Raw genomic sequence first — 22,012 nt, forward strand, 5'->3', positions numbered from 1 at the left:
CTCTCGGCTAAAAAGGGGGTGCGAACCCGATATGTCGCAATCCAAGCGCTAGAATCCCGGGGTGCAAAGTGCTCCCTCTGCTGGCACATGTGAGGACTGCACTTCTGTAGCGGCGCACCAGGGAAAGAGGCATTTTCTGTAGCTGAAGCTCAGGAGTGCCTGACCGTCCCCCACGGGGTGTCTGCGGGGGGGGGGGGGTGTCAAAGAAGACAGGGCAGCCACAACTATGCAAGGAAGCCCCGCCCCTTTTTCACATGCATCACACAAGCTTTGATTGCAGGGTTCTTGACTTCTTTGACTCCCTGAGGATACCCTTGCATTTCCCAACGCCCCCTCCCACCATTGGCAAAACAGTGGTGGCGCGTTTTCCCACCGTTTGATAAGAAGCAGAAGAAGCCCTAAAAATAGATTTCGCATTGCTTGGGAAAGCAAACAAATGTTCTGTCCTGGCTGGAGGGTGCCACCGTTCCCCTTCATTGCAGCCCCTCCCCAGAATATATCTGTCCTTGGTTGAGATACTTTTGCTGTGGAAGGGGGCATTATGGACAAAAAAGGGCTGATTTCCACATTCCGCCCTTTGAAAAATGCTCTATGCTTTTAATAGTTGCGTAGCAGGCAGAAATTCAACTGGTTGAGCTTTCTCCGCATTAGGAAAGCGTACCCCTGTTGGGTTTCTGGCTGGCCAAGTCCTTGAGCCTCTGTCATGTAAAAATCCGATGGCCGTTGTAGAATCAGGCCATCCTGTAGCTCTGAATTCTTTCACTCTTTGGACAGAGAAGATGACATTAAAACCTCTGTAATAGTTGCCTTCGACCTCTTTTCCTCCCTGAACGCAGAAGAAGGTGCCGGGCCCCGGCCTACCCCGCCAAGCCCCGTGCCCCGCAGGCAGGAAGGTAGGTAGCCCTCCCCTCTCTTCCCTGGTCTGTGCCACCCGTTTGGGGCAGAACTGCATGGATTTGTCAGTGTTTGCAGTGCTAAGACGGGATCATGCAATGCATGCTTATAGTGAAGACACTGAATGTGGACTTTCACTGCCTGAGTCAAACAACTCCATTTCTTTCTTTCTTTTTTAACCATTCTCATGTCAGCCATTGCCCCTTTCGCCCCTGCCCCAATCCCCTTTGGGCAACCCTGTCCAAGTTTTGAGGGCGCTGCCTTCCCGTTTTCTGAGCTAAGCTTCAGTTTTTCTTTAATTTCCAGACCTGACCTGCAAGGGTTTTTCTGCAACCTATGAATATAAAGCAGTTGCAGCCCCTGTCTGCTGAGTGTGCAAAACAGGTGGACGGGTGGAACAGCTGCCCTTGGTTGGGGCGGGGAATCGTGCTCTAGTTGGTGATAGATGATCTCTCCCTGAGGAATGCTGGCAGGGCAAAAGATGGAGACCCCTCCCGAACAGGACTAGGAGACTTTGGACCCAGAAGGATGGGGCTGGGGGGGTGGGGGGGAAGAGAAAAACTGGAAGTGCCCTTGGACATCGGAGAACTGGGTGGGGTAAGATGGTTTCCCAATGCCCCATGAGTGCCCTAACCCCCCTCTGCCTCTGTCTCCTCTCGTTGCTCGTTCTGCCTGCCTGCCCACCACGGATCTCCGGCTTTTCTCCATGACCCAGAAGGCACCACCTTGCCTTTCCTGATTCCCATCATCCTTCCAGATTTCAAGACCAACCACACGGTGAAACCAGCTCAAGGTGAGTCCCGGCTTCTTCCTTTCATCCCGCTCTGGCTTTCTCTCTAAGGAGCGCGGGGTGCCACCCAGAGCCCTCATTTTGCTTCCACCTCGTCACAACTCCCTTGGGAGGGAGGCTGGGCTGAAAGGCACCCCCAGATTCTCACCACACACCAGGCTGGGCTGAGACGGGGAGGGGAGCTGATGGTTCAGCTGGCGGTGGCCAACTCAGCTACGCTGAGGATGCGGGTCACTGCACTAAACCAGAACACGGCATATTTGAAGGGGTAACTATGTTTTGCTCAACTGGCTTTTGATTTCAGCGCATTGCATAAAACCAGCCAGAGGTACCCTTGGGCTGATGCTGTTGGGCCGTTCCAAAGCCGTCCTGGTTGCCCTGTTTCCTCACCAGGCCTAGTCCATTCCTGGCCCACTGGCCCACCCTGCTTGGCAGTGCCCTCTCTCTGCAGCTCAGAGCTTCTTTCCAGCGCCCCATCACTGTCTGGGGTCACCATCCCCTGCGGTACCAACTCTGCCCAAGCCTCTGGGCTCCGGTGTTCTCCGTGTACAAGACATTGAGCTGGATCAGGGGCAGGAAATGCTGACCAGCCCCTTTCAGGCTGGTTCTTCTTCCATATGAGAAAGGGGGCTTGGGGTGAAACTAAGGAAGACTGTCAAGGTGCAATGGGATGGTGTCTGCCCGGTGCGGAGGAATTCTTCTCCCCTTCCTCACAGTGCCAAAACTTTCTTCGTCCCTGGGCATAAATTGCTGATGGAATTTCCTGCCATTGGGTTGATTCTCCTTATGGGCACTGGCAGTCCCTGGAATTTCAATAATTATGTATGTATGTATGTATGTATACACGTGTGTGTGTGTGTATAAAAAACACTGTGCCTGGGAGAATTAGGCCAACAGCCTCCCCTAATTTCCCCCTCAAACCAATGGCGTGCCTCTAAAAACCCTTTTTTCAATTTCTCCTTGCCAAAGCTCAGATTTTGCTCTCGCCTGCTGACTACAGTTATTTCTGTCCAGTACCTGCCCGAGTCATTATCTGGGAGCCACCTGCCATCAAGGACTGTTCCTTTTCATCTGGGCAAGAAAGTTTTAACTCTAAAGAAGAATCTTCCTCCCAACTCAACAGGCACCAGAACAATAATTTTAATGTTCCAGATGATGATGACAAAAACCTGCTTTTTTGCCTGTTTCATCTTTCTTCCCTGCAGAATATCCACCGTCGTGCGAGCAGGAACGCCGGGAGGCCATCCAGGAGGCCCGTCAGCACCAGCAAGAGGGGACCTTCATCCCTGAGTGTGAAGGCGATGGCACTTACAAGGAGGTGCAGTGTCACCAAGCCACAGGCTACTGCTGGTGCGTGCGAGTGGACACCGGCCGTCCCGTGCCAGGGACCTCTACCCGGTCAGTGTTGTTCCCGCCTTGAAGCCTGAGTGTGAATCTGGGTGGAGCCCCTTTCTTCTCCCCTAGACTCAGTGACCGTCCATCCTTTATTCTAAAGACCGTCCTTCATTTCAAAAAGCTGTCCTTTAGATTTATTCGCTTTTCAAAAACTCCCTTTGGTCCCTTTTTCTGCTCCTTTACCTTTGGCCATAGACATGGGGCCACTTAATGCACTGTCTTTCACGATTCACGTGAAAAATAGGGAAATGGAAGTGTCTTTCTAAAACCAGTTGACATATCCTGTTTGATTTTAGATATGTTTATTAGAACGTGCCTTTTTGTAAAGTTTTTCTTGGTTCGGCTCTTGATTTTTCCTTTGTAAAGCAAAGTTATAAACATAACATTTTTTATCCTTATGAACTCTTTCAGATTTGCCCCTTTTTCAGGTTTGCCCCTTATTTTTTACAAGAAAATATGGTCACCATACCCCAACACCATCCCCAAAATGGAGTTTCCATAGGACAGTAGTAGAACAGTATTTCTCAATCTCAGCAACTTTAAGATAGGTGGACTTCAACTCCCAGAATTCCCCAGCCAGCATGCTGGCTGGGGAATTCTGGGAGTTGAAGTCCACCTATCTTAAAGTTGCTGAGATTGAGAAACACTGATCTAGTTTTGGATTGATTATGTACCATCAAGTCGCTTTTGACTCCTAGCAACCACGCTGGGTGGAAAATGCCACCCATCGCTTTCCTTAACTTCTTCCACATGAAAACTGTCACAATAAAGCCAATTATACTGGCATCCTTTGGGCCACCTTAAGGATCGGAGGGAAGCATGTTAAACCACTTGTCTGGATTGCCCTAGAGGTGTTGGGACTGCAATTCCCAGCATTCCCATTGCCAGCTGGGGAATTCTGGGAGTTGCAGTCCCAGCACAGCTGATAGCCCCAAGGCTGGGGCAGGTTGTCAGAAGCAGAATTGTGCAAGAGAAAGATAGACAGACAGATTTGGAGAGATCCAGATCTGGAGCAGGTCTGGACTGCACTTCTTTCGCTCCCTAATGGCCCGCCTGCAAGGGGGGCCCTTGGAGAGACTTACAGATCCTGCTGCAGAGCTTCAATCTCTACATTCAGCCTCTGCATTTTTCAGAAACTTTCCCCCAGACTGCGAAGCTGACGCGGCAGCCAAAAGCGTGGAAATAGGTTCCTTTTTCCGGGATCGGATCCTGCCGGGTAAGGAAGAGCCCGTTTCCCCCATTTAAAAATCAAATAAATAAATGGTATTTTCAACAAGGTTTTCAGCAGCTTTCTGTTCGAAAGATTCCTGTTTTGCTCTTCCCGACTAGGTTGCCCCGGGTCGAAGAAAACAGAGTTCCTCTCGCAGCTGATCAAAGCCTTAACTTCCCACGTGCTGCAGTCGAGGATGATGACCATTCCATACCGCAGGTAAATTTGGCTGAGCCATGGCGAAAAAGGAAGCACCTTTTGTCTGTGAGCCACAAAATCAAAGATATTATGTAGGGCAGTGTTTTTCAACCTTGGCCACTTTAAGAGGTGTGGACTTCAACTCCCAGAATTCCCCAGCCAGCCATGCTGGCTGGGGAATTCTGGGAGTTGAAGTCCACACCTCTTAAAGAGGCCAAGGTTGAAAAACACTGATGTGGGGAATCAAAATGACACCATAACAAGTCAATTGATTATCCTGCAGCTCCCCCCACCCTCTGCAATTCCTGCTGAATCTTGTCTTGAATTCAGGCTGTGTAGAGAGGTAAATCTGCTCTGTTCCTTGCATGATGTGGAAGAGTCCAGATTCAGTGGGCCACCTCTGGTGTCAGCAGTGGGATCACTTCCCACCCAGCTGAGGACAAGTTCACTTGTGGGCCTGCTAGAGAACGGCATGTCACCCGCATTCAATCCACTTGCTAACGTTCAGCAGTTGCATGGAACTTCAACTCCTCCCATGCCTGAGCATCTGGGCTGGGGATGATGGGAGTTAGAACCCAACCACGTGACCTGTCCGCCGCATAGCACAAGGGCCATCCTCTTCAAGTAGAGCTGACCCACCTAGTTTGCTCTTCCTAAGGTGAGATGCTGAGGGACCCCCCCATTCCTGAGATTTGGAGGGGGGGGACCCTATTTCTTCCCCAGAAGTTTGAATGGCTTCCCCAGACGGTCTTGAGGACGGCAGAGAAGACGGAGCAATTCTGCAGAGCTTTTGACCCCGAGGGTAGAGTTAGGCTGTGGGTGTTGGGTGGAGTGAGGATCAGATGCCAAAGTTAATTTTGGAACCTGTTTTACGGGCCGATTGGTTTTAGAGATCTCGTGAACTGCCAGGAGCCCTTGCACAACAACATATAAAATCCTCGTAAATAGAAAAATATCAGGAGAGCTGGTCCCAAAGCTATCCAGAGGTGCAGAGAGAGAAAAAGGCAGTTCCGTGCAGTGGTTAGATCCGTCTAGATCAAGTAGAGCTGACCCACCTAGTTTGCTCTTCCTCAGGTGAGATGCTGAGAGACGGTGAGTTCTAGTCTTGCCTTAGGCATGAAAAGTGGCTGGTTGACTTTGGGCCAGTCCCTCTCTCTCAGCCCAACAGGGTTGTTGTTGGGAGCATTATATATGCCACCTTGACTTGTACAAATGAAGAGCAGCAGAAAAAAATGACATTATACTGCATCTGCAGGTTTCCTGATTCCTTGGCGGCCCCCAGCCTGGAAGAGCGGGCAGTGCGCTGGCAGTTCACCCACCTGGACAGAGATTTCAGCAACAGCATAAGCGAGCGGGAGCTGCGCCCGCTCAAGCTGTACATGAAACACAACGCCCGGCCCAAACGCTGCGTCCGCAAGTTTCTGGATTACTGCGACCTCAACGGCAACAAGCTGATCTCGCTGCCGGAGTTCAGAGGCTGTCTGGGGCTCAGCTAACCCCCCGGTGTGTATTTAGTGGCAGCGGGCCTTCGCAGACCCCCCTTTCCGCTGGCAACTCAAGGGGGAGGGCCCATGAAGGTCTCCCCTAATGGGCTGAAAGAGGACTGGCCCGAGGTCCCTCAAATAGGATCTGAACCTGGGTCTCTAATGCTCCAAATCAAGCATCTAAACCAGCACTCTGCGCGCCTGCCAGGAACCTCTTAATCTGTGCACCTTTCTGCCTAACCAAGCCCTGTGTTCAGGAAACACTCCCTTCCCCGCAGGCAATCTTCTCGGAGCGGTTAAGCCAGGTTCCCAGTTCTCAGGAGCCCACACATCGGCTTGAAAGAGCCAAGCATCTCCTATTAAAAGCTAGGAATTCAGTAGAAGCATTTTTAGTGTCCGGGGCAGCGCTGCAGTTTTCCAGCACTCTCCAATTCAGAATTAGGTTGGGGCTGGAACTGGAGGAACTGTCAAGGGCACGGCTGCAGCAGGCATCTTGACTTTTTTGACCCCCACGCAGGGGCCTTGTTTGCAAGCCACCTTCTCTGTATTTGGTGCTACCAACAAATTTGGGAACTGCTGGATTTAGCAAGGCCTGGAACAAAATTAGTCCTCCTTCAAAGACCCCCTGCTTTGCCCATTAATAAATCCCCCCCCCCATTTTCTTCTGCCAATTCTTCTGACAAAAGGGAGTTTGGAGACCAGATTAAGTATGGATTACTTTTCTGAGCCATCTGCTTCCAAAAGGGTTAAGCTGGCATTTGTTCCTTTGCGGAAATGACTGGGGTCACCTGAAACCCTTTCAAAGAAATGGGGGCAAATTGATTTCTGTTTTACAAACTGTACATGGAGAAACTCAAAACCTTCCTCCTTGGTTAAAGACGTAAATTCAAACAGCCAAAGACAAAACCCCTCTGGACCGTTGAATGGTTTTAATTTTAAAGTTGCGTTTCTTCCATTGTTTCATTCTGTAGGAGTTTTTTCCTGGGTGTTTTTGCTGATCCCTGTCTGTATTAAGTTTAATTCTTGGTCAAGAGCACAAATTGTTGCTGGAGAAAAAAAAAGAATGAGAAAAATTTGCCTTCCTAGGATGAGGATATGAGAAGAGAGGGAGGAAGGATAAATTTCTATCCTTTGGAAACTTAAGACCAATATTATTGAGGGTGGAAGATGTGTTTCGAACTATCAGCTTCCTGTTTAAAACAGAGTTTCTTTAGCTGTCAGTACATTTTGCTGAAACAGAAGGACCAGCATCAGAGGGAAATTAACTTTCTATACCAGTGTTTCTCAACCTTAGCAACTTTAAGGCATGTGGACTTCAACTCCCAGAATTCCCCAGCCAGCATGGCTGGCTGGGGAATTCTGGGAGTTGAAGTCCACACGTCTTAAAGTTGCTAAGGTTGAGAAACACTGTTCTATACAGTAGTAGAAAATGGATGTAGCTCAAAGTTTTACTGTTGGTTTTGCCAACTTCACTCCTCCATGCACTGATGATGTTTTTTAGCCTGGTAATGAAACGCCTGCAAGAAAACCACCAACTCAAAGCATGCCAACAGCCCAAGAAAATTCATTTTCTCCCACCTCTTCCTATAGTGGCCACTAGCTTTTTAAATGGCAATTGTCAACACCTGAATGTAGTTAGATGACTTGGAATTCCTGAATTCATTGCGGTTCTAGGTTCCTGATCTTTGCAGCTGACTTTTATACTTTGCCCCCGGAGATCCTCTTTATGCCAACTGCTTTTGCTAAGTTTCCAGTGGCCATCTTGGTGCCCGTGTGTGTCTTCTCAGTACCAGGAGCCCAGGAACTGGGAATCAACAGTGCCTGTGGCATTTTAGTTTGGTGGGTTCCAGCTGGGTCTGGATTCCAACTTCCCAAGCTCTGGAAATTCTGGGAGCCAGTAATGCTGGAGGGACTCAGGTGGGCAAAAGCAAAGTTTTGATTCAAGAGACACGTTGTGGCTTCTGCTTCCCAATAGGGCATACGCTTCATTTGGGCACGTGGGGAAGTTTCATAATTGCTGGTGCCCATTTTTTCCAAAGATAAAGTTGGTGCGGAGAAGACCTGGGCCCGTAATGGTTCCTGCGTTGGCATCTGAAAAGAAAAGCATTTTCAGAGTTTTCCTGCCTCAGTGAATTCCAACCCTGCCTTTAATTAATATTTGTCTCCATTCTGTTAAAAGGTTTCTCCTCCCCCCCAAAAAAACGGTGTGCACTCTTCTTCTCTGAGCACTGCGTTCCTGCCTTTGATTGCAGACCCTTTGCACTTTAAAGAGGACTGGATTTTCTGCCAAGAAGGATGACGACGCTTCGGGCAGCGGGAAAGAAAATGAAGGAGAATGGAGCATTGGTGACTGCAAAGCCCACCTTCAGTTTTCCCTCTTCTTTCCTCCCTTTGCTTTAAAAATGTAGATAAAAAGGGCTGCAGTAATCAGCTATCTTCATAGATTTTGTAATAATAATAATAATAATAATAATAATAATATTTTAATCCTCGCTTTATTTTTATGGTGTCATTTTAAAGGGAAAATCTGAATGTAAGAGGATGGCTTTCTCTGAGGGTTTTTAAAAAGTTTTTTTTTTTTTTTTTTAAGGGCAATTTACCTTCTAAGTCCCTGGCGTTATGTAAAAATAAGCTGGATTTTAGAACAAACTGTAGTCTATCTGTGTAGGCTATTTGAATCAATAAACTATATACGAGAAAGGATTTTAGGCTCTTGTTTTTTTAGCGTCCGCTGCTTTCCTTCGTGGCTCACTCTACCTTCCACGAGGTTTATAATGCACTGGAATCTGCATAGTGTCTGTCTCATAATAACATGCCAGCGAGTAAACACGCAAGGAACCCTTTCTCCGTGGAAATACGGGGCGGGGAAGACCTCTCCTTGCAGAACGTGTCCATCAGAACGCCTTTCAGGACGTGGATGCGAAAACGAACAAGCACTCTAGCTTCAGCTACCTCCATATGTCTGATGACTTTCATAGGCATATTTCGTATTAAAATTACATCAGTGACATAGCCACCGTCCCTGATATGCTCCGTGGGGTTTGTGTATTTTAGAATCTAAAACGTTTAACGTGTTTGATCATCTTTTTTATTTCAATAATCGCTTTTCATCTTTTTATAATGGTTGCTTTTATCCATCGGTCGCACACCGCCCAGAGTCGCTTTGTGTGAGACGGGTGGCTATATCAATGTGACGTATAGAGAAAGGAAGGAAGGAAGGAAGGAAGGAAGGAAGGAAGGAAGGAAGGAAGGAAGGAAGGAAGGAAGGAAGGAAGGAAGGAAGGAAGGAAGGAAGGAGAGAGGGAAGGGAAGGGAAGGGAAGGGAAGGGAAGGGAAGGGAAGGGAAGGGAGGAAGGGAGGAAGGAAAGAAAAAGAAAGAAAGAAAGAAAGAAAGAAAGAAAGAAAGAAAGAAAGAAAGAAAGAAAGAAAGAACATTTCACCTTCGTATGTGCTGGGATTACAAACTGCATCACACCCACCCACTGGATATGACGGTTAGAGATGATGGGAGCTGTAGTCCCAGTCCCTTTGGAGGCTGCAGGGGAAGGGAGGCTGTACTTGAGTAAAAATTGTCCTGGTAGATTACAAGGGGAAGACAAAGACAGAGTTAGAGGGGAGCGTCTTTTCAATCCCATTCGGAAATCCCTCCCATTGGAAATCCCTCTGCATTTCCAATATTCCAGCGGGTCAGAATTGATCGTGATGTGGCCGAAAAGGTGAAACGGGGTTATAAAATGAGAAGGGGAGAAGGTCCGAAGTTTGCTTTGAGAAGAAGCTAGGGAGCAACTGGTCGGGGGAAGAGAGTAGTCCCCGGGGACAGCTTGTACCAGGACAACCAGCTAACCTTGGAGGATCTTAGAAAAGCTAAGGAGCATTTGACCAGTTGGTCTTTGGAGACCAGTGGGATCTTCCAGAGTGGGCAGTGGAAAAAAAATCTGGAAAAAGGCGATACAAATCACTTCCATTCTGTTCCTGAGAAAATGAGTGTCTATGACAGTGTTTCTCAACCTTGGCAGCTTTCAGAGGGGTGGACTTCAACTCCCAGAATTCCCCAGCCAGCTTTGCTGGCTGGGGAATTCTGGGAGTTGAAGTCCACCCCTCTGAAAGCTGCCAAGGTTGAGAAATACTGCTCTAGGAGGTTATCAGAAATTGAGCCCGATTCAGGAATCTTTACCCAATCCGCAGGAGAACAACAGCCGGACCAGATTCCCACAGTCCGATTCTCTGGCATTGCACGTCCTCTGCTGGCGCATCTCAGAATGTCAGTGCGGGGAAGTTCTGCCCACCCCATTTGGCCGGCTTGCTGGAGCCACCTCTGGGGTCCAGCTCTCCGCGGCGAAAAGGGGAAAGGCTGGCCGAGAGATGTTGCAAACCCGGGGCCCGTTCTCAAAGCATCCTTCCAGGTCGGTGGGAGTTTCTCGGTAGCGCCAGGGGGGAGAAACCCAGCACTGCAGCTTTATTTGGGGGAGGGGGGGTTCTGGTAGGAGAGACACGGTGTATTTTGATGCATTTAAACCGGCAGGGCAAAGGGGACGGTGCACAGCTGATCCCACTGCACGGGGGACCCAGCTGAACCGGGGCCGGACCTGAGATAACGTCGGAACGGAGCGACACCGGAGTCAGGAGCAGGGACAAGACCGAGAGTGGGGAGTTCCACATCTGGACGCGCCGCCCCCGCGTCCAAATTCGGCGTTTTAATAAAATAGGCAGCAGCACTTGGCAGCCCCCCCCCCCCATAAGTTTCAGCCTGTTCTTTAGCAGAGGGGGGCTTGCTCGCATTTACGAAGATCGCAGGAGAATTTCACCCCCCCCCCCAGTTGGTTCAACTCGGGCTCAGCAAAAATAAACGCTGAGAACTCGACTCGAAGGCGGACCGAGCCCCCTCCTCAGTGGGTCCCCCGCCGCGATCTGCTCGGGGGCTTTTCCTTGCGGTTGATCCACCCGGCCGGTCTGTCCTGCCTGGGACTACAACTCCCAGAATTCCGGAGGGGAAAGCACTCCCAAGACAGCAAAACGCTTAACCCGAGTGCTTCTCAACCTTGGCGGCTTTCGGAAGGGGGACTTCAACTCCCAGAATTCCCCAGCCAGCAGAGCTGGCTGGGGAATTCTGGGAGTTGAAGTCCCCCCTCCGAAAGCCGCCAAGGTTGAGAAGCACTGCCTTAATCTCCAACGGGGCTAGCCTTCTGCCCTTGCGGAGCCCCGGGCGCTGCGGAGAAGCGCCAGGCGCCGCCGGGGGGCAGCTCCAGCCCCCGGGCCGGAGGAGGGCGCCGCGGGAGGAAGGCTCGAAGCATCTTCCCGGTTCCATCCAGCTGGACGGCGCTCGCCGGGCTCTCCGCAGCTCTTCCTCCGCCGCCGCCGCAGCCGAGTCAGCGCTCCGAGCCTCTCCCTCCCCGAGGAGAGAACGCTTCCCCGGCTCGCCCGTCCTACCTTGTCGGGCTGCTGTTCCCGCGGCAAGCCCTCCCCTCCGCAGCGCCTTTTCGCCCCGCGGAGTCAAAGGACAGCCCCGCCCCGGGTGGGAGGACAGCCCCCCGCCCCCCAGGCGCTAGCTCTTTAAGAGGCGGCGAGCATGCGCGCTGACGCCAGCCGTTGAAGGAGGGGGAGGCTCTCCCTGCGTCCGCGCCCTTTCCTATTCCGGGACCCAGCGAGCTGGAAGGGGCCGAGCCCACGCGGGCAGGGACTTTGCAAGCCCGCCGGCCAGCGAGCTCCGCGGCGGTGGCAGGCTGCGCGTTCGTCGGCGCGCCGCGAGCTTGCAGCGGCTGGGCTGGGAAGGGGCGGCGAGCGAGGAGGGGGCGCTGCGGATGACTTTGCAGCCGGCGGAAGGGGCCGCGACTGGAGGCGGCGGCGATTGCGGCGGCGGCGGCGGCGGCCGGCGAGGGAGCCCATGGAACGTTGAGGCGCCGCGGGGGGCGGGAGGAAGGAGCCGCTTCCCTTTGTGACGCCGCGTTCTTCGGAAGCGGAAAGTTTGCCCGGCGTTCGAAAGGCGCGCCCGCCCGCCTTTGATCTCGCCGCCGCGCGCGCCCGCCGGAAAGTGAGCGCGGTGGGACCCCCACCCGCCCGCCCGCCCGCCTACCTCGTGCGCGCGCCCGCCGCCGCGGCATCCCTCCTTTCTCCCCAGGTGAGTGCAGGGCGAGCTGGGCGCGCGGAGTGCCTCGCCCGGCCGGGGCCCGGGGGATTCCTTTCAAGGCGTGGCCCCGGCTTCGCCCCCGAGTGAGTGCCTTCTCTACCCCGCTTCGATTCCCCGGGGCGCGGCGCAGAGGGAGAACGCGAGTGTGCCGAGTCGTGCGAACGCACCCTGGCCGGCGGGGCGCGGCTGGTCTTAACTCGGGGCGGGACCCCGCCGCTCGCCTCTTGCCCGACCTCCGCCCCGAGTCAGGCCGAGAGCGCGGCTCGGCGGGGTCCCGGCCCCCTTGCAGTCCGAGCGGGTGGGGGGGGCTTAGAAAAGTTGGAGGTCAGCAGCAGGACGGGGGGGCGCAGAGGGAGAGCGGGGCTCGTGGCGCAGGGTCCCCGCCCCGCCCTCCGCCGTTCACTTCAAGGCGCGTCCGCAGAATTTTAGGGAGGGGGCGAACTTGAAGAGGGCAAGACCTGCCCCCCTCCCCCGGCGCGGGTGCGCGCCGGGCGCCGCCTTCCGAAGTTGAGCATTGGGGTGGGATCTCGGGTTTGAATTAAAACTGCCGTTCCGGTAGGAACTTGCAGGCAGGGCGGCGGCGGCGGCAGAAGACACGTGTCCGGTTCCGGAAGCGCGGTGCGTCCTTGTCCCGCGTGCATCAGGGCGGGGGGGCAAGCGATCGGAACGAGCGTTTCGGTGGAGGACGGTGGGGCTGCGGGCCGTGGGGTGGAAGGCGCCTCTTCCTTCCGCCCCAGAGCTTCCTTTCTTGGAAAAAACGTTGCAGTTTCTTCTTTTGGCTTTTGAGCTCCTTTCGGCGGCAAAAGTTCGTTTCTGCGCGGTGTTGGGGGTTCCCCCCCGGATCAAGTGGGTTTGTGAATTCCAGCCGCCCGCTGGAGCGGAATCTCTCTTTTTCCTCCTTTTCCTTTGAAAGTAACAGATTTCCTTCCATGCCTCTCTGTCTCCTTCTGCTTGCGGTCAAGGGCCCTTGTCCACCTTCCAAGATTCATTTCTTCCTGGGCCCAGCCGGGCGCTCCTGCTCAAGGGCACGCAGGCGGGTAGGGCCACCGTTTAAAGCCAGAGACCCAAAGTTTCCTTCGGGTCAGCGTGCCCTTTGGTCTCTGCCCCCCCCCCCCCCATTTAAAAGTCTGTCAAGAGCTTTGATTCAGCCTGCAGCTGGGTCACAAGCTTTCAGCCAGCTAAAAAAAAGGGTGAAGGGCACTTTTTTTTAAAAAAAAATCCACCCAGGTCCTTAGGTGGTTCAACTTATTTCTGTGCCAGGCTGCTGAAGAAGTGGAGGGGGGAGGTCGACAACTTTGTGAAGGTTGCTGTTTGGGGGCAGTGGAGAAAGTTGGCAAGACTTTTAGGTTTGGTCTTGAAAATGGCTGGGTGCTCAGATTGTTTCCTTCCTTTCTCCCCAGCTCCAGAAAGGCAGAGATACACTCTGTGTGTGTGTCTGTGTGTGTGATAAAAGAGACTTTTCCCACCTGGCCTTCCATTTAAGTAAACTTTCTTCTTTCTTTCTGCTCTGCCTCTTTTCAGCCTTTTAAACTTGGGTCTGAAATGGCAAAAGCAGGAGCAGGAAAAAAGGACTGATTAAAAGAAACAAGGATTCCTTGGGGGAGTTTGGAACCTGTGAAAATGGGGGTGTGAGGTGGCTGGGGGGGGAGTTGTGACGTTCCCCATGTGAAAGCGAGGGGGTCAGAGTGGCGGTGAGAACACATTAACTTCTTGGGTGCCCTGTTGCACAAGTTTGGATCGAGTGAGTGAGCCCATCCGATTGAATCGGGCTTCCAGATCGAAGTGAGGTCTGGAAAAGGGACTCTGACCTTCAAAGTTGGTTTCTTTTAATTTTTTTGCTTTTCTGTTGAGATCCTGTGGGTTTTGGCATTAACTGACATGTGATAGAGATTTGGAAGAGGAAGGTCACTGGGTATCATTGACCTTTCTAGCTCATGGCTGGAAATGGGGGGGGGGCAGTTTAGCAAACAAGCTTTTGGAGACCTTCCAGAGGAGGACTGATGGGTGCAAACTCCATCCTCCCTGAGAGTGAGTAGGATGAAGAGGCAGGATTAGTCCCAAGGTCAGCTCCTTGTTCACCTGTAAAAGCAGGCCGGTCTCCCGTGCGCCCCCACCCCTTCTCAAACCCCTTGCAAGCTGACTGTGAGAACGCACCTCTGAAAGCGGGCCGTGCTCCGCCTTGGATGGCCTTGTGGCTTGGTGTCTTTGCTTCTAAAAATGCGACCTTGCTTTTTCTGAGCTGGGGAGGAGGAGCGGGACCCGAGATGGGGTGGGCTGCCTCTTCCTAGAGTGTCTTGGTGCCCAGATGGGACTTGGGGGGCTGGCGGGGAGAGAAGTGGGAAGCTCCTGGAGGAAGAAACGGGGTCTTAGGAGGGCACGCTCAGGTGGAAGGCCTGCGAACCTGACGACAAAAGAGAGGAGAAAGGTTCTGGGTGCCAGGGAGGCAGGGAGGGGCACATGGAGGGGGGGGAGGGCAGGGAGAAAGGTCTGAATTTTGCACAGGAGCCAAAGATTCTGAACCAGGATCCGGTTGAAAAAAATTGGTCTCGTGCAACAGTAGTTCCCCATAAGACTCTTGTGGTTCATCTTTTCTTAATGGAACTTGTGCCGTGATTTCCCCAGAAGCCCGCAGGAAGAAGTAACCCATTTAACAGATTGAGCGGGTAGTTTTATTTTGTATAGTTTTAGTTTCCCTGAATTTATCTAGCTATCACAGCTCCACCAGCTCCCAGCACAGCACGTAGGGCCTGTGTTAACGTGGCTCTCATAAATCCAAGGAATTTGGACGTGCGTGAGCAAAAGTGGCAGAATTCAGCGGGTTGAAGCACTTGCTTTCCGTTTCTAAAACCCATGCAAGTTTCTAGACCTTCTGAGTGTCAGAATCCAATCAGTCAGGCGTGAATTTCCAAATGTAGGAATGACTTTGCAAGATCGTGCTGGGAAGGGGGGTGCTTTCTGTACCTTCCCGAATTCCTTGTCCCACCCGTGAATCACAGATTGAGATCTAATTGCAGAGCATGACTAATTGCATGCAAATACACAGGTGTCGCTCGGCGCATCTGGAGATCTGCAACTTGGGAGAAACTGGTCTGGATACTTTGCATTGGAATATAGAATTGAAAAACCCAGAAACGGGGTTGGGTGTGACACCCCGTGCTGCAGGTTTCCATCCTGCCTTGAGATGGAAACCTGCATGATCATTTTTAAAGGCACAGGTATTTTTTAGGTTGCCTTTATAGAAAGTATTCATGTATTGTTTGCCAGTTGATTGTTTGATCCAGTGTTTCTCAACCTTGGCTTGAGTTCTGGGAGTTGGAGTCCGCCCATCTTAAAGTGGCCAAGGTTGAGAAACACTGGTTTGATTGATGAAAAGTTGAGGAAATACTCATTTAAAAAGTAAAATAAAGTTGTTTTAGGCCCTCAGATCCCCTCTCTTTGGTGCTGGGAATAATGAGATCCGAATTGTGGACCGTATATATAAAAAAGACGGGATAAAAATCTAAGAAGAAGAAGAATCTAGGGGCCACCTGGTTGCCATGCCAGGTGTACAGGTCCTGCTTCCTGTTCTTACTAGGGCATCCCCAGGAACATTACAGGCCTTCGAACTCTTCACTGGTGTGCTTGGCACAATTATCTTCCTGCATTAAGTGTCTAGCTTAATGGGGGTTGGGGTTGGAAGGGAACCTCCCTTGTCGCCTAGAAAAAGTATTCTGCTCGCCGTAGGAGACCAATGTTTCCCCGGCTTTGCCTGGCAACTGCCACCTGCCCTGCTCAGGTGAGAACGGGGAAATGGCAAACTAAGAGGGGGTGGAAAGTGGGGAAAAGATTTGGCCAGGGGTGGGGGAGAAGTTTTAGCTGAGCTTGGCTGAGGAGGACCGTGGGGTAAATGAAGGCATTGGAAAGACCAGGGTGCCTGCGTAAATGCTGGCTTAGCACTTCTGCGGTTCTGACTGTGTTTTCAACGTCCTTGTCTCCTCTTCCTTCCCCTTTTCCCTTCCCCTCCCCTCCCCTTCAGTCGTGTATGGACTGTTCGGTCCTTGGCTGCAGCCATGGGGAAGATGCTGTCCAAGATCTTTGGTAATAAGGAGATGAGGATTTTGATGCTGGGCTTAGATGCTGCTGGCAAGACGACCATCCTGTACAAGCTGAAGCTGGGCCAACCCGTCACCACCATCCCCACCGTGGGCTTCAACGTGGAGACCGTGACCTACAAGAACGTCAAGTTCAACGTCTGGGACGTCGGGGGGCAGGACAAGATCCGGCCCCTCTGGAGACACTACTATACCGGCACCCAAGGGTTGATCTTTGTGGTGGACTGCGCTGACCGGGATCGGATCGATGAAGGGCGGCAGGAGCTTCACCGTATCATCAACGATCGAGAGATGAGGGACGCCATTATCCTGGTCTTTGCCAACAAGCAGGACCTCCCAGATGCCATGAAACCTCACGAGATCCAGGAGAAACTGGGGCTGACTCGCATTAGGGACAGGAATTGGTACGTCCAGCCGTCTTGCGCGACGTCGGGAGAAGGACTCTATGAAGGGTTAATGTGGCTTACTTCTAACTACAAATCATAATTCTCGGGCAATAGGTCTAGTCCGACCGTTTGCGCGCACACGTCCCTAACCAATGAGTCTTCGAACGTACATTCCCTTCTGTGTTTTCCCCTCTCTTCAACTCTTCCTCAACCCCTGGCCGAGGTGTAACCAGCAAGGGTTGAGCCCTGGAAGACGCTGTGGGGGTCGCTTCTCCCTCTCAGAAGATGCCTTGCTTCGTGCTGATGGAAAAGTGGAGGGGGGGGAGCTTTGGCCCCTATTAACCAAAAGCAACCTATGGGCGTTCCTTCTGTACATTCCCCAGCTCTGTGGTTCTCTGAACTGTGGCGTCTTCCAAGTGAGGGATTCTAAGCCGAAGGGAAGCACCTTCACGAAGAGCGTTGGCTGGAAGCCATGTGTGGACTTGGGGTAGTCCCCCTGCCCCCTTTTAAAGGTGAGGAGCCTTGGCGCCTCCAAGGAAGCTGGGTTTGGCTCCCCTGTGGCCTCCTGGATGTCACCCTCTGCTGCTTTGGCACACGGGTTGGCGGAGTAGGCCAGGCCAGGCCAGGCAGGTGCTGCGTTGGCAAGGCTCGCTCGGTGGTGATGGGAACTTTTGGTGTTTTGCTTGGCTTCCTCAGGTTGCATCTTCTGATGCCTTTGCTGGGAACGCCCAGCCCTTGCCTCGCCTCTTCTCTCTCCTGACCTGTTCCACCTGCTTGGAGGAGACAAGGGCGGGCACGCCTAGCGCCTGACCAAACCCGTTTCCCTGCTCGGGAAGGGAGTGGAATGGAAGCAGCCGTCCCTGGCTGGTTTCTTCCCCCCAAATTCCTCCCTGCAGATCTGTTGAGGGTTCCCCCATAAATGCAGGACATTCCCAACTCAAGAGGTTGGGGTTTAGCTGTTGTCTTCACTGGGGCCTCACATTCCTTGCCCAACTCTTTCAAGTTTTCCATGTTTCCTTTCTCTAACGCAGACTCTGTTTCCATGTGAAACCTTTCTGTTATGGCCACCTTTGGACCACATCCCAGGACCATGATCATTATTAAGCCAACATGCTGGCCACCCTGTTTTCACAGCTGGCGCCATGATTGGCCTCCACCTGGTGAATCGGAGCAAAATCCCACCCTTGGAAATTCAGCTCTCCTAGTTCTAGGGGAGTCTGTGTGTGCAGCTGTGTACACACACACAACACGCATGTGTGCAGGGCACTTGTTTCTTGAGGACAAAACATGCTTTTCTGGTTCAGTTCCAAGTGGTGGGTATGAATCTTTTTTCTTTTTAATCTTACTGATATGATCCGTGGGGGATCCATATCCCATTTCCAGCACCTTAGATTGTGTGGCCTTCAGCGCATAGACCAAAGAGGAGTTTTTCGCCAGGGAAGTCCTGTGGGGCTGTAGGTTACCCCACTCTGATTTCAGCCCTTTCCTGTTGCTAAAAAAAAGTTCCTCCTGCTCGCTCGCTTGCTTCTTAATCCTATTTTGTGGGTGATTGTGAATAAGCAGGGGCCAATTTGAGGCGCAGAGTTCCATCGGGCTGAATGAGCTCCGTAAGAAAATCTCTCTTCTTGCTCCTGTTCCTTCTGGCCTCTCCTTTAAGCAGTTTTTATTCCTCTCCCCCCTTGTAGAAAACCTTCTCTGTTTAATATTGGTGCTTCGGAGCTCCTGTTGTCCTTGGACACCCAAACTGGCCCGGGAGGAATTGGTGAGCGTCTGCCATGCAGAACGTGAATGGTGGCATTGGGGAAAACCGTTCCCCTCCCCACAAGCAATTTTGTCGCACGGAAGGGGGCTTGCATCTGCTCTCTTGATTCCCCCCACCCTTCATTCACATCTTCTGTTCCCCCACTCTAGAAACACGCAGCCTCTTGCCCGAGTCCCTGAAACTAAAATTCCGACCAGCCTTGAAGTCCTTTGGGGGAAGGAAAACTGGGTTGAGAAATTAGCAAGGAATTATTCTCTTTTCTCCTGAGGGCTAAAGGGATCCATGGCTGGGCTAACCCAGAGAAAAACCAGATTGCGCTTTGTCTCCAGTTCCCACTACAGCTTGTGCTCTGGGCGTGATCTCCTGGATCAGATGTGACTCACGCCTGCTTGAGGCGCCTTCTCCACCCCTCCGTTCCAGCGGGGAGAGCCGCTCTGTTGCGCTGAGGCAGCTTAAATGCTCTTTTCACCAATCTTCATTTCCCTCTTGTCGCTCTCTGCTCTCGGCTTAGCTCTTCCTGGATTTTAAGAAGCGCATGAGTAATGCGCACAGGAATGTCTGTAGGTTAGGGTCAGAAAAGTCAAAGGTGGGGGCCAGAACCATACGATCAAAGCTCCACCTGATTTTTATGTGTGCCAATTAAAAAACAATATTGATCATGCTGTTGTGGCTGCCATTTTGACCTTTTTGACCAGCAGACACCCCTGAATACTAGATTTTTTTTTCATCCCCCTTCCCAGCATTTGGAGGGGGCAAGTGGAGAACCCTTAAAACAGCTCTCTGTTCTTTATTCTTTTTGCTTCTCTGATCGCTTCCTCCAGTCAACCTGCTTTTTCCAAGCAACTTTTTCACCCTTTGGGTGGATATTCCAAAACCTCTTTGCCTGGGCAATCTGGTACGCTGTTAATGTTGGGTGCGTGCCCACCACGCACACCGTGCGAGTCCTCCAAAATGCTTGCAATGTCATTGGGAATTGCTGGGCAGACTTCAGCCCGGAGAAGTTGATTGGGGAGGGGGCTGCCATCTCCCTGTCCTTCCCGTCTAGCCGTGGAGTCGACGGGATTCTCCAAGGCGCCCAGTGAGGCGGGGGGGGGGATGCTAATCTAAGGGAATGGGAAGGGCTTCGCCAAGCTTTAATTTGGCACCCCAAATCTGAGCATATCACCATAACGGGTACATGGCGCACTTCAGCCACACGTTTCTTCAGTGCAGCTTGTCTGAAAACGGGGCTTCCTCCGACCAGAACCATAGAATTCCTTCCTTGGCTGGGAACTTTGGGTCTTGTAGTTCTAACCTATCTGACAGGTTGGGAACGGTTCGGGGTATATTATGAAGGCACTTAATTCCCACCCCCACCCCAAAATGTTTAGTGGCCTTTTCATTGCTGTATAATTTTTCCAGTCGCGTTGGAGTCATTCCCAAAAATCACTCATAAAAACCAGACATGGGGCTGGTGGTGTTTTCTTTTTTTTCTTCTTCTTCTTCTTCTTTCCCTGCCTGGTGGTGGGGAGAGAATGATCTGTGGAAAATAGCTGGGTTTTTTTTTCTTTTTCTTTTTCTGTGCCTTCAGTAAGGGCTCTCACTTCAAGGAAGAACAAGGTACTTCTGTAACTAAAACTGCAGCTGGTTAACTTGAATACACTGGTTTGTTTTTGTCTTAAATAAAATTAAGGGTGTTTTTTTTTTTTCTTCCCCTGATGAGAAAAATGAAGGGTGTGTTTATTGGATGCTAAGCTGCACATACAAATGTACTGTACATTTATTGCTGGAATTTCTTTAGAATCTTTTTTGCTAGGGTGCGGGAAGGGTGGCGTTCACATGTTCCTCGTGGCTATGAGTGCCTGGGGTGGGAAATCCCTGTTACAAACAAGGGCTCACTGTTTTTTGTTTTCTGTTTTTTTTTTTAAATAAATGATTTTCCTTTCGAGTCTTGATGAAAACGAAGTGTGTCTTTTTTTAGAAAGGGAAAGGACCCAACAGCTGGCCGAGATCTGGGTCTTTGAGAGTTACCAGCCTGCCGTTCCCAAAATATCTATGCTAAGTATTTGTGACGCCAAAGGAAAACCTTCGTGATATATCGCTACCCTCTGCTGGTCACCTGGAAACGGTACCAAGTCGCCATAGGCGATTAGGTTTCAGCGTAATGTGTCATTAGAGCCGTGACTTGACCCTCCTTCACCCCCCTCCCAAAGACCAAGAAGAAAACAATGGCCACAAATTGCCATTTTGGGATTGGATGACCAAGGTGCGAGTCTTGCAGGGGCACAGAGCAGGTTATGGGTGGGACGTTAAAAAAACGGGCGGGTTTGATTGTGTGGCTGTGGCCCTGTTGACTTTTTTAGGCCAGGTAGAAGAGAAGAGGGGAGTTGCATCTGTGGTTTTACTATCATCATTTTCTTGGTTCCTCTTTTAATTCAGGCCTGAGATGCAGCTGTGATGGTGTCAGTGGCCTGCTGGTGTTAAAAAAAGTTTCATTTCCTTTTTTCCTCCTGTTATTACTGGGAACAGCAGCTCCTATCCAGAGTCGCTTGGGTGCAGCCCTCAGGACTTCTTAGTTTTAAGGGACCGGAAGGGGAATCCTCGTAGTTAATTCTATTGAACTGAGTGTTACAGTACACAAAACCTAATGGGATTGCTCTATTTTTCCTGTCTTCTGGAAGGAGGACCCTGGCTTTCCGCTGAAAAAGCGGCCAGAAGCATAGCTGCCCCAGATTTATTGCCAGGGTAGCAGAAAGTCAGTTTAAGTAACACAACTTTTCTCCAACTGTCTGCCCTGCCAGCATATTGCCTGCCTTGAGGTCTAGCAGCAAAAAAACCCCAAGGTGTTGAACTGCAAAAGTTGGATTCCGAGCCTGAGAACTACTGTTCGGCTGTAAATTCCAGTTTCTTAATTCCAGCTGAGTGATGTCTTGGCATGCATGTATATGCATGCGTGTATGTGGACCAGCCAGTATTTTGTGCTGGGTGAACTTCAGCATTTTTGTAAACCTAGCCAGTAAATGAAAAAAAAAATCAGACTGAGCAGGCCAGATTTTACATTCCATTTTATTTTGTGACACGTGCTGCCCTTTTTGAAAATCTCTTCCGAAAAGCGAGCGTACTGCAAATTCTGAAAGACAGATTTGTGGGAGGGAGGAACGGAACAGACAACATGGTTGTGAACAAAAATGCAGGGATTGCAAAAACGCGATGCCAGTCATTTTTAGAGTTTCTATTTTCAGGAGTTTCTGCTTTCCTTGAGTGAGGCTACAGCAGTTTGGCACTTTACTGAACCAACAAGATTTAAACCAGCATGGGGGAGTTCATGGGGACGTTTCAGGCAGACATCTCTGCCTTTACAGAACCCCTTGCAAACTTAAATTTCCCTTTTAGTTGCAAAGGGAAACTAAAAAAGGAATGTCTTGTTTTCGCACGGTGCAGAGGCCTGCCGAGAAGATCCGATGTGCTGGGGGTTGCCAAAGGCATGCCCAACAATGCTGGGATACCTGTGGGTGGCACAGTGCAGAGGAGGAAGGCAAGCCAGTTTCTGCATCTTTCACCTGTCTGGGCTGCAAAGTTTCAACTTTGCTTCTTGCACCCTGGCTTGTCAAGGTTGCGCTTGACCTGGCAACCTTCAGGGCTCTCCCCTTTGGATTTTTCGAGCATGACTCTTCACACCTCAAAGTTGTGTGGCAGGCA

The 22,012-nt window shown here is 51.3% G+C and overlaps 2 protein-coding genes and 1 long non-coding RNA gene across 15 annotated transcripts in view; 2 read left to right on the forward strand and 1 right to left on the reverse strand.

Annotated features, from left to right (window-relative positions):
- Positions 1–8,674, forward strand: part of LOC103057598 (SPARC-related modular calcium-binding protein 1-like) — a 28,262-nt gene extending 19,588 nt beyond the window's left edge. Inside the window, exons 6-12 of one of the 7 annotated variants that reach the window (XM_025171782.2) lie at positions 804–893; positions 1,610–1,687; positions 2,890–3,082; positions 4,213–4,295; positions 4,409–4,508; positions 5,743–5,990; positions 8,224–8,674. In XM_025171782.2, coding sequence (XP_025027550.1) covers positions 804–893; positions 1,610–1,687; positions 2,890–3,082; positions 4,213–4,295; positions 4,409–4,508; positions 5,743–5,983 — 785 coding nt within the window. In that variant the 3' untranslated portion in view covers positions 5,984–5,990; positions 8,224–8,674. Of the gene's footprint in view, positions 1–803; positions 894–1,609; positions 1,688–2,889; positions 3,083–4,212; positions 4,296–4,408; positions 4,509–5,742; positions 5,991–8,150 lie in introns of all 7 variants that reach the window. The other 6 variants (XM_025171783.2, XM_025171779.2, XM_025171784.2 and 3 more) reach the window with 6 other exon arrangements.
- Positions 6,886–11,491, reverse strand: LOC112541596 (uncharacterized). The gene is made up of 3 exons (XR_015795957.1): positions 11,399–11,491; positions 9,412–9,545; positions 6,886–8,062 (listed from the first exon to the last, which is right to left on the reverse strand). It is a non-coding gene; the product is annotated as an uncharacterized LOC112541596 (long non-coding RNA).
- An 88-nt stretch (positions 11,492–11,579) lies between these two features.
- Positions 11,580–20,022, forward strand: LOC103053714 (ADP-ribosylation factor 6-like). Of its 7 annotated transcripts, XM_007438245.4 has the most exons (3): positions 12,799–15,358; positions 15,438–15,870; positions 16,111–20,022. In XM_007438245.4, the coding sequence occupies exons 2-3, from the start codon at positions 15,755–15,757 to the stop codon at positions 16,670–16,672; spliced, it is 678 nt and encodes a 225-aa protein (XP_007438307.1). In that variant the 5' UTR covers positions 12,799–15,358; positions 15,438–15,754; the 3' UTR covers positions 16,673–20,022. The 7 variants fall into 7 exon arrangements, with proteins under 7 accessions (XP_087995932.1, XP_087995933.1, XP_007438308.1 ...); XM_088139806.1 differs by lacking the exons at positions 12,799–15,358; positions 15,438–15,870 and adding an exon at positions 11,580–12,086; XM_088139807.1 differs by lacking the exons at positions 12,799–15,358; positions 15,438–15,870 and adding an exon at positions 12,161–12,178.
- The last annotated feature ends 1,990 nt before the right edge of the window (positions 20,023–22,012 follow it).

This window comes from Python bivittatus, unplaced genomic scaffold, assembly GCF_059951505.1.
Source record: "Python bivittatus isolate LINGU-HERP-01145 unplaced genomic scaffold, Pbiv_v1 ctg000310_np1212, whole genome shotgun sequence".
Classification (NCBI taxonomy): Eukaryota; Metazoa; Chordata; class Lepidosauria; order Squamata; family Pythonidae; genus Python; species Python bivittatus.